This window comes from Varanus komodoensis, unplaced genomic scaffold (genome assembly GCF_004798865.1).
Source record: "Varanus komodoensis strain SLA01 unplaced genomic scaffold, ASM479886v1 scaffold22, whole genome shotgun sequence".
Classification (NCBI taxonomy): Eukaryota; Metazoa; Chordata; class Lepidosauria; order Squamata; family Varanidae; genus Varanus; species Varanus komodoensis.
Window position 1 is genome coordinate 18,992,630 of NW_025335606.1, and position 11,853 is coordinate 19,004,482.

At 42.4% G+C, this 11,853-nt stretch overlaps 1 protein-coding gene across 1 annotated transcript; it reads left to right on the forward strand.

Moving 5' to 3' along the window:
- Window positions 1–4,322: 4,322 nt before the first annotated feature.
- Window positions 4,323–11,262, forward strand: LOC123023931 (lysozyme C, milk isozyme-like). The gene is made up of 4 exons (XM_044431069.1): window positions 4,323–4,458; window positions 6,079–6,240; window positions 6,712–6,787; window positions 11,174–11,262. The coding sequence occupies exons 1-4, from the start codon at window positions 4,323–4,325 to the stop codon at window positions 11,238–11,240; spliced, it is 441 nt and encodes a 146-aa protein (XP_044287004.1). The 3' UTR covers window positions 11,241–11,262.
- Window positions 11,263–11,853: the final 591 nt, after the last annotated feature.

Genomic DNA, 11,853 nt, shown 5'->3' on the forward strand with positions numbered 1-11,853 from the left:
TATTGCAAAAGGAAAATAGGAATGCTCACCCAAACAGTTGTCACATTAAAGAAGAAAGCATCTGACAATGTGAAAAATATCCTGGCGAGTGTCCAGTTGATATTGGAAGAAGTCCAAACAGATAAACAAAATGATGGGTCAAAGCTTTGAACTCCTATCACGTAGTTGCACCTTAAAAATTTAAACTAATTTTATACCCTTAGTGAGGTTAGAGGAAAAAGTCTTTTTCTTCGGCTTCAACTTGGACAAAAGCCTCAGCACTCTCTCATCTCAGTCACTGCCTAAACATCCGGAGGGTTTTTCTTTTCTTAATGCCAAATTATAAGCAAATGCAGCTTTTCCATGGGAAATATTGCGAAAGAAGTAAAAAAATATTTACTCAGCAGTTCCAATGCTTATCTCGTTAATAAAAATCCTAAGCTAATCTTCTAAGAAGTCGAGAACATGAAGGGGCAGAAACCACCCCCTGTGTTACTCGGTTGAGAAGTACCTGAATTGCTCTCAGCAGATATGAGATTGCCATCTCACATCAAGCCAAAAGCGTGCCCAGGCAATCTGTCTTCACCACGACAGGGCTTAGATGAGTCTCCCATGACCTGCTGCCAAGTAATACTGGCGTGATAAACGGACTCCGTTAATCACATCCGTCTCGTTCTGACGCCATCTTCTAGTTCATGTTGTTTACATTGACACACCTCTGGTGCAACTGAGACTCCAAAAGACAGTTTGAGCCACCTTTTCCTGCCCCAGGGTGTCCAGAAAATTGTCACGTAGTACTTGCAGTATCCAACTTACACTGTAAAAATGCATCCCGGGCATCAACAAGTGTGAACAGACATGCTTTAGGAAGCTTGTACAAAACATCCTCGAGTGTTGGCATTATGTAATGAGATTGTTTCAGTGCCTGGTTCAAAAATTTGGGATCTATACATATCCTTAGCTTATCGGGCTTCTTTACAATCACCATGTTGCTAATCCAATCAGTTGGTTCAGTCACTGGCGCAATATGACCATCAGCCTCATACCGGTCAAGCTGTGCCTTAACTGCCTGCTTCAAGGCCACTGGCACATTGTGTGGTGCACAATGGACCGGAGGAACACTTACATCAAGGTCAAAATGAACTTCCCCCGGAACAGATTCAACAGGCCCTGTGAAAGCATTACCAAATTCCTGTAGTAACAGTTGTTTTGTCAAGGGCCCTTTAAATTGATTGTCCATCACATTGAGCTCTGCAGGGATGGAGAAATGCATCAGCCCTAGACGCTCGCAGGTTAAGCCAGATAACAGTGGCTTTTGGCAAGCTTCCACAATTTCAAACTCTAGCTTGTGTGTCAGGCCACATACGACACATTTTGTCCTGAATAGTCCAAGAGATTTCATAATTTCACCGGAGTATAACTTTAGTTTGGTGTCACTTGGCAGTAGAGGTACTTCCAGTGCTAACATCATTTTGTCTCTCAAGCACAAAAAAAGTGGTGTCCCACTTCTGACACCATATTTCACGTATAGAACTGACGACACTGCAAGTCATTAGTCTGAAGAGTCACGAAACACTGTATTATTACATCCGGGTCAAAGGTAAGAACAGGAACAGGAAGTATAAAAGCAATGCAATATTACCATTTGTAGTCACAAGCACAGTATTTGCATAGTAATTCCATAACAATTGCCAAAATAGAATGACCAGCATCTCTGCACATTTCAAATTTCTGTATTTGAAAATAGACGTTCCTTTGACAAGGAATACAAGAATGGTGTTGCTGAAAAAGACATGGCCCTTCTAGTCATCATTAGTACACATTTGAGGAGGCACTGGGAAAGGTGCCCATGTCTATTTAGCTATCTTGGAGGTTCTCCTTATAAACTTACCTGGTAGCAACAAGCAGCAGTGGGGAGGAACGCCTCTGCTGTTAACACCCCCACCCCACCACCACCTTTGAAAAGCTAGCTTGGCAGTTTCAGAAATGAAACACAGAGTGAGGCTGAGCTATTCAGCACTTTTATTTTCCTAAAATGCCTTTGCAAGCATCCAAGTCATGTTCAGCTCCCAGTAAAAATGCACAGTTGGAGAAAAAGCAGACTGGGTTGTAAGAAATCTGTTTCCTATTTATTGCTATTTGATTATCATGCTTAATTTAGAAAAATCTTATAAAAGGCATTCAGCCCCCATTTGCTGGCCTCCCACTCAGTGGCACAAGAACCAACAGAAATGTTATTGCCACACTGTATTTACATCCTGTCTTTCTTCCTCTGGCAAGGAACCTGTGGTGGCTTACTTACTGATTTTTTAAAACACTGATTTTTTAAAACACTTCATCATGTTGGGTAAATTGCACCCTATGATTCATCTCCTGAGACGGCTTATGCCAATTCAGTCATTGTGTAGCATATGGCTTGCACTCACTTTATCCTGATAATTGCTAGGCAACATTTTGTCTAACAAGCATTGACAAGAGAAAACCTTAAAGCACATTGGCAATTCTGAAAGCTGCAACTCCAGGGAGAATCGGGCATGGTCTGAGATTAGCAGGCTATTTATTTTAAGTCGTCCTGAGACATTTGTAGGGGATGGGATAGAAAAGCTTTTAATAAACAAACAAATAAATAAATATTACATGTTAAAAAAACGCTCTTTCCTTTCCGTCAAAAGAGAAAATTATCCCAGGCAGGCTGAGACTTCTTATTAGAACTTTATTGCAATAAAGGGAACAGAAGGGAATGGCTTCCCTTTCCATTGTTCTGTTCACCTGAACACATCCCTTTTGAACCTTGCACCCTGTCGCTTGTTCCCTCCTCCTTTCCCCTAATTGACTAATAGGGTACTGAGAGTTACACTTTTTTCCGCCCGCCTACTCCGCGCTGCCCCAACACCAGCCCTTCTTCCCAATGCAGCCCTGCCCCTGGTGGGCTACAATAGGTCATTTGTCCTGCCAATCCTGCTTATTTATAAGCAGGGAGGCACTTAGTCCATCTCCAGCCGGTTTGCCTACGTGCCGACTCGCTGCATGCCCCCCTTCCATTCTTGTTGAAAGGTAGTTTTTTTCCCCCGCTCCTCCTTTCATTCCCCTTTTTTAACAATATGGAACAAAGAAAGTTATTGATATAAATAACCAAATACACCTTTGACGGGGAGAGTTGCTTACTTTTTCTCTATAAACTTCTCTTCCTCTCTCAATATTTCACCAACGGATTGAAATTTCTTGATGATGTTCCATCAATGCTAATTTATGGCACCTGGACATTTCAGAATGAATGATCAAATGTTTTGATTTTGTAAATGTGAGAAAGACCCACTCCAACCATCATTTAAAAGGGATGTTCTCCCCACATTTTGACATCAACAATGGACTTTAAGAGTTCATCGTTATACCAGGAATACCAACCTTTTTGTGTCCATGGGTACCTTTGGAAATTGGAGGAACTGCTGGTGCGCACCAACCCAAGATCAGGGGGTCACCATTTTGGCATCTACCTGTCACATCCATAGATCTTGGGCTGAATCTTAATTAGGAAAAATATTTGTTTCTTGACTATTGGACACCACAACATCTTTAAAAAGGGAATTGTTGAATTGCGCTGAATGCTGGTAGTGCAATGCAGCTGTTTTCTTTAGATCATGGGTCCCCAAACTAAGGCCCAGGGGCCAAATCCGGCCCGCAATGCCCATTTATCTGGCCTGCCATGCCCGTTTGGACCTGTCGTGCCTGTGCCCATGCAGGTACCCACCGCCACCCACCTCGCCCCGCGCTCAGGGAGGCAATAGTTTGCTCGCTCAGAGAAAACAATCTCCAAGCGAGCAAGCCGCTGCCTCGTGCGCCTGCCTCCCCTCCCCTCACCATGTATGCCCGCCCGCCAACCCACCATTGCCATGCACCCTGCCCCCACCTCAGTGCCTGCACCTGCACACACCACCCCCACCCCCTCACCGGCCCACGTGCACTGCCAGCACCACCTTTCTGGCCCACAGCTAGCACCAGCACCTTTCAACTGGCCTCCTGCTGAAAAAGTTTGAGGGCCCCTGCTTTAGATGCACATTTTACTTCTTTTTCAGAGGAAGTTATTATGGAGATAAATTGTGTACTGGAACAATTTTTAATGGTCAATGATGTAAACAGTCTTTAAAATTGCTGATGCTGCAGGGAAATGTTGGAATGTTCCCTCCTATCTATGCTTGCTTAGCGCTGAACAGGGAACTGAAGAATGACTTGTCCCCATAAAAAGGCAATTTCATTGTAGATGGAGCCTCTATTGCTCTAGGTGGATTATAAAAGTTTTGCTTCCTTGCACAGCTCCTCATATCCTTGTCCAGGGAACTGCAGCCATGAACGTCCTTGCTGTTGCCCTCATCAGCATCGTCACCATGGCAAGCGAGGCCAGGATAATTCCAAGATGTGAACTAGCGAAGACTCTGAAAGAGCATGGGCTAGATGGGTTCAAGGGCTACACCCTGAAAGACTGTGAGTTCTGCTTGTTGATGCTAAACTTCCTTTACTTTCCTTGCCCAGAAATTGATTCTGCTACTTGTTCTACTGTTTTCGATGCTGCTCTTGATGTTCAGCTTCTTTCTTTCTCTTTATAATTCAAGTGTGATCATTCCTATTTTAGCTTTTCTTTTCATCCCTTTTGGGGCCAGGGGCACATTTCAAAGCGTGAGGATGGGCTATGTTCATTCTCCCCAAATGACTGTCAAGACACTCTGACGAGGTTGAAAAGCTAGTTTTAAGAGCTTGGATTGAGGGTAGTCTGAGCTTCATACACAAAGCTGACCTTTCATCCTGCTTTTCTGCACTTACACCCATGTCAAGCTGTGGAGGCCCAGAGGCAATTACCTTCGTCCAGAAGCAAAGTATAAGCCAGGGATGAGGTTGGGACTGCAAATATCAAATCACTCAATGTCCCCCTCACCACATTGCAAAATACCTACCAGGCAAGCTTGTGATGCTCAGAGGAACACATGGAGACAAAACACCTGTACTGCACTGGTATATGAGAGCATGGATACTACCTGAACAACATACCCACTACACCGAAACCAACAGAGGCAATATGCACACACACATGCACATACACAAACAGCAGGTGAAGCTCTGCATGGAAGCAAAGGAACAAAGCTAACATACTGCACTAGGACCAACCTTCACCCACTCCGATGAATTTCCCAGGCACTTGTTAAAATTACAGTGTAAAATAGAGGCACTTCAGTTCAACATTAACACAGAGAATGCTCTAAATGTCCCGTTACACCTCTGTTTGCCCAGTCCCTGCACTCTGCCACTGTTGCTGCTTTGAGTTTCTGGTCTGTAGGTATATTGAACTGAAATGTCGTGATGTGATCAGTGCTGGTGCTCTCCATCTTTCTTCAAGCAGCAACCAAAGCTGAGGATGGACAATGCCACAGAGATTCTACTGGCTCAGAGCCACATGCTTACAGCCAAAGGCCAAGAGTCCTTTAAGTCTTGCGCTTTGGCTTGTGCAGCCTTTAAATACCTCAAGGGGAGGGAGGCAGCTCCAGGCAGGTGTCTCCAGATGGAAACAGGCTCTTCTCCCTGCAGGCTCCACTCCAATCATCAGCTCTGAGGATGGTTCAGGTCAAGCGCCCCTTTTGTGGGCTTTGTGAGCAGATGCACTTTGCAATTTATATGAAAAATATTTGTCCTTGGGTAATAAACATGCCTAATACACACTGGTTCCCCCAGACAACTTTGTCATTCCTACACTTGGAAGGAGGAACAAACAAAGAGAACAGAACACTACATCTGTCCTCTGATACAATTCTGAACAATCCCAGAGGTCCTCAGACAATGCTGTAGACTGACACCCTCACTGTGATTTGAAGGTACAGTTGCCAGTCACAGAGACCCACAACCTCTTCTCCTTCCCCCTACCCTCTGCTCTTGTGTTCCTCAAAGGAAGCCCATGGGCAGAAATAAGTTTCAAGGTTTGAAATACTCTTTGTGTTTTCGTGTCTTTCCAAATACAAGTGCTGTACAAAGGACATTTGATATTTTACACATACACGCAAACATTTTTCCACCAGTTTCTCATCGCTGTGATTTGTGTCCTGTTTCCCCTGTCAGGGCTATGCATGGTATTTTTTGAAAGTAATTTCAACACAAGACCTCCAATGACCAGAGGAACACGACGCCAGGGAAATTATGGGATATTCCGTTTTAGTAATAGATATTGGTGCAGTGATGGGAAGCAACGCTCAAGGAATGTTTGCAACATTGCCTGCCAAAGTGAGTCATGTGTTTCTGCTTTTCCTTAAGTGACTTAGGAATGAAGGCTAGTGTATTAAATGAGGAATGATTATCATTTTATGTAACATGAAAAGGAAATCATGGCCCCCAAGTACTGGTGGTTGCAATGAGTCACCTCTCTCAATGGCTGTACAGGTGAGACACCTGATGATGCTGAACTACTGCCCAGTCACCTTCTCCGATTCAGCAGATGTGGCCTAAAGCTTCTTGCTGTGATTCACAGCATATTCTGCCTTCACTTGCATTGTGAAGGGGGTACCCAGAATGGTCTTTCACACAGCAGCATATTAGGAGGTAATTCCACACACTACCAAGAACAGGAAGGGCCACCATGATAAGGTACTTTCCTTTCAAGGAGCCATTTTCTGTTGAACTGTGATGATTGGAAAGTGATATTCATTAATGGTCATCAGTTCCTCCAACTCTCTGTGTCATTCCCTGCCTTTGTAGAGTTCCTTGATGATGACATCACTGACGACATTGAGTGTGCAAAGAAAGTTGTCAGAGGATCAGGGTTGAACACTTGGTAAGTTTCCTCATCCTTTTGAATAATCCTCTACAAATAATGAAAGTAGAAAAAAGAAAAGAAAAGAAAAAGCTTATGTTGCTGAATTATCTACTGGATTAAGTTTGTTGCTAATCTGGAAGACCTTTGCAGTCATTTAAACGCAAACACTTTTACTGGTGGGTAAATTCCAGGAAAAAACAAAAAACAAGCAAACCATGCAGATTACTAGTATTTAGTAAATCAAACTTTCTGATGGGGCCTACTGGGGCAAAATTTAGGACTGTCCCTAAGCTACTATGATTTCTTAATTTAATTTCAGATCTTTCCGTTTCCTTATTTCCTTTATATATATTTTTGCAGATTTGCTGGTCTGTAGTCTTAAACTGCTTTCTAAGCTGCAGAATTGGTAGATTTGTTATCAACCCCATAAATTCAATACAGTCTGTCAAAATAGTTGAACCCTTGAGATAGATCCTGGGATATTGTGGCTTGATTCTGTTTAAGATAGATTTGAAAAAAGAAATGAGCAAGCTGAACATGAAGACTGAGATAATACTTCCCATTCAGTATCTGTAAAAGGGAGACAAAGATTGTGATTAATGTGGGTCATTAATCACCTTTTGTTGTGACTGCAAGTTTAAATTTTTGAAAGTTGATAAAAATGGGGACAGCACCTAGGAAGAAAAGAATCTATCCGGAGTTTTTGAGGCAAGTGTGATCGTTAATGGATTCCATTAGATGCCCTATTTACACTTATTGGACATTTTTGTATCTCATGCTCAACAATTGTGCCGCCTGTTTAGAATAGAAGTCAGGTCCTTTAAGCCTTTTGGAGATGGCCGGAAAATCATATGTGATGTAGCTTCTGGGCTGAGAAAATTTTTTGGTCAGAGGAGTGAGCACAGCAGGTTTCTGCCCCAGTAAATTAACAGCTGTCTGCTTTTTCCTGAATCACTTGGTAAGGAAATGTACATCACCATCTCATCACTCGCTTTATGCTGCCTTCACAAATGTTAGGGCTACTTTTGATTCCATATACCAACCTTGCCCCTTTTACAAATGGTGCCTTTTGATAGTGGATCCTAAGGTGCTAAGGAGGATCCAAGTTTTTGTTTGTTTTATTCTATTTATATTCTGCCTTTTTTCCCATCATGGAACTCAAGGCAGCTTACTTAATTCTTCTCTCCTTCTCTCAGTCTTATCCTCACGACAACCACCCTGTGAGTCTGTGACTGGCCCAAAGTCACTTGGTGAGCTTCATGGCTGAGTGTGGGACTAGAACCCAAATTGCCTGAGCCCCAGTCCCACGCTTTTAACCAATCCACCACCTTGTCTCTCTCAATATTGTGTTGAAAGACAACTCATATTGAAAGGATTTAAGTGCTCCTACTTGACCTCTGTGGAGACCACACAGGTTTCCTCTATGAGAAAAACAATAGCCAAGACCAATGAAAAACTAGTGGACAAAGTTGGTGACCTCCCTCTGCATGCAAAGCTAGAATCTCACCGGCTTCATCCCTTGGGGAAGAGGGCTAGTGGATGTTCTAGGGGATGAAGAGGGGAGACAAGCACTGCCACATAATCCAAGTTATTTTGGTGGTGCTTGAGTCTCCTTCTCCTCTGCTTTGAGGCACTTAGATGGCTGGAAATGGATACTAATGTGCATGGTGGGAAGAGCTGAGAGGTCACCTTTGCTTCCAAGTTACTTCTGTCCTGCATAAGATGCATGTAATCCTCTAAGTTGGTAGGGGCATCGGAAGCATCATGGAACAGCTTCCTCTGAGTTCTATCTCTTAGTCTTCTTTTGTATCTATTTCTTTTAAGGAATGACCTGGTTCCTTATTAAAGTCCATGTTCCCGAGTGCACAAAATGGAGTTCCCATTGCACAATTTTGTTGTGCAAAAAAGGTCAGAAAGGCCAGGACTGTGCCATTCTGGAAGTCTCAAGTTGTTTGACTGATGATGACATCCAGATTACTAGTGGGAAAATGGCCATGCCATGTTCAGATGTGCTGTAGAAACATTTTGTAGCCTTTCCTCTAATATTTGCCTTTTTTCTGGCCACATGGCTTTAGGGTTATTGTCTTGCAGAGATCATTTGTGACATACTGAACTGCTGTGATAGTTAAACTCTCTCTAAGGACCATGAACTTTGATAGATGATAATAAAGTTTATTGAGCTGTTTTAACATACAAGATTTTTGATAAGTTCTTTGTTTCACTGCCCCTTAGCCTACTGCTTTGTAGTTTGAATCCTATGTACATGCAAAAGCTGGGTTGGCTATTTACAAAAATGGACAGAACTTAAAGGAATGTCATAGAATCAAAGAACAGCGAAGTTGGAAGGGACATATAAGACCATGGGGTCCAAGCCCCTGCTCAAATGCCCAAGTTAAAGGACTTCTAACAGGTGACTGTACAGCTCTATCTTGAATGCTCTCAGTCTGTGCGGAAACATGACCTTCCTAGGTCATTGTTTCCATTGTTGTATTGCTCTAGCAGACAGGATTTTTTTCTCTGATGTGCAGCTGGAATATGGCTTCATGTAACTTGAGCTCTTTACTCTGTAATTGGATGACTGAGAAGAGATCCTTGTTCTGGGACACCCTTTCAAATACTTGAAGGTGCTATCAAATCTCCCCTCAATCTTGTCTTCTCAAGGCTAAGTATACCCAGTTCTTTCAGTCTCCTCATAGGGTTTTGTTTTCAGTCCCCTGATCATCTTCATTGCCCTTCTCTGAACCTTTTAAACTGGAAGTCTGCATCTTAAACTGTGATTCCCAGAACTAGATGCAATACTTAAGATAAGATCCTGTACTTTTAGCCCAGAACTCTAAACCATTAAGATCTATGTTAAATTGTGTTCCTTTCTTCTGGGGTATAAGATATCCCACACAATTTTGGGTCACCTACAATTTGATAAGCATTCCTTATACCTCATCATCCAAATCCTTTAAAAATACAGAAGAGCGATGGACCCAGTACACTGCTCATTACCTCTCCCCAATTTCAAAACCACCATTGAAAAGCACCCTTTGAAACTGAGTCAGTAGCCAACTATGTATTCACCTCCATCTAGCCCACTTTTAGCTAGTTTTCTAAACAGGATTCCATTGGGCACTTTGCTGAATTCAGCATGTATTATGTCCACAGCATTCCCTCAGTCCACAAGGATCAAAAATATCAGATTAGTTTGGTAGGACTAGTTCTTCATAAATCTGTGTTGGTTTCTTGGAATCATTGCATTGTATCCAAGGTGTTTGCAGATTAAATGCTTTATAATTTGCTCCAGGTTTTTCTCAGGGATGCCTGTAGTTCTCAGGTCTTCATTTACCCACCTTTTGAAGATAGGGACAACATCCACCCTCCTCAAGTCAATTGGCACTTCATCTCTCACTGTTGATTTCTCCTAAATAATATACAGTGATGCAGAGTTTTGAACTCTGCCAGTTCCTTTATTATTCTAGGATATAGTTCATCAAGTCCCGGAGATCTGAACTCATTCAAAGTCATTAGGTGTTCTTTGGCCATTTGCTAATCAGCCTCAATTAATATTTCATACACACAAACACTTAGAATTGGAACACTAACATACCATTAACACTAATTGAAATATATTACTTCCTTATGTTCTGATAAGATGCAAATAGCACAGACAGCACAAAATCTGTAGTCTGGAGAGCACCTGGAGAAAACCTGGAGAAAAGTTTTTTCTCCTTCATTCTTGCTGCGTGTATACATGTATAGAAGAGAATTTTGAAGAACTATCCTACTTGATCGAGATTGGACACAGGGGATTGCCTACCTCTATTCTTGACTCAAAATATCTGATGGTTACAGATTATGTTTAGCTATCATAGCTAGCAGCCCTTGAAAGTTCTCCTCTTTAGGAATAGATTCTATGCCATTCAAAATGATGCTGTGGTAACCTGGTGGCTGCCAGCAACCCATCTGAGGTTTCAGGACACTGGTTGTGCAGTGCTTACAGGCTCCAGCTGCCAGCATTTAGAGTTAAACAAACTTAATCTCTTCAGTTTTGAAGAAGCATTTGGAATCTTTTGAGAAAAACTAAGGGTACCAATTGGATTCTTTCTGTGGGGCTTCTCTGCAGCCACTTTGTGTTCTTTGGGAGCTGCGTTACCTGTTTTTTTCAACAGTTTGCATACTAATTGGGTGTTGAAATAGCCAAGAGTGACTACAAATGTGGCATGTCTCCCTACTTTCACCCCCACCCCAAAGAAAATGCAGCTTTGTGTTCTTCATCCAGAACAAATTACCTGCATTCCAAGACTAAGAACATTCCAAAGTCAAGATGAAATTCCCACTTGCAACATTTGTCATGACTTTGGTTAAAGGGGGAAATCCAAGAAATGTTGATGATTTTCCTTCTATCCCTTTCCTCAGGTCAGCATGGACCAGGCGATGTCGTGGAAAAAATCTAGATTCATATTTAAAGGGCTGCTCTCTCTGAGACCTCAATTTTGTCTGGCCTTGCACAACTGGAACTGCTGATGTTGTAATTCTTTCCCAACCCACCCCAGCTTCCCTTGCGAATGCCCCTTATTTCAGAACTCCAGAACAACTCTGAACCAATGAAAACTGCATCCACTGGATCCAAAGCAGTTCCTTTCAGCAAATGTCACTCCATAGTGCATGACAGAACAGAGATAACTCAATGGAATAAAGAGACAGCATCATAGGACATTGGAAAAAATATTCTTATTCTTTGAAGTAACCCAACACTACTTCAAGGAATAAAACTATGTGTATGAGTTATGCTATGCAATATTGCTTTAGAAAACCCTACATGTTCAGGGTAGGGATGTGTGAGGAATCGGTTTGGACAGGAAATCCATTAGACTCCCTGGTTTCAGCTTCCTGGGCTCCAGTTTGGAGGGCTACAGCTAAGTTCTTGGAGAGCACATAGTAACATTTGCAAAATGCTCATTAGGAATTTGGCCCTGTTGCTTATAATGGTTTCCTGCTGCACTGAGTTCTGCTTCTGCTCATGTGACTTAGCATTAGTGTTCACATGATGTGGAGGATTGCTTGGTTTTCTCAGAATGTTTTGCTGCATGTGCTTG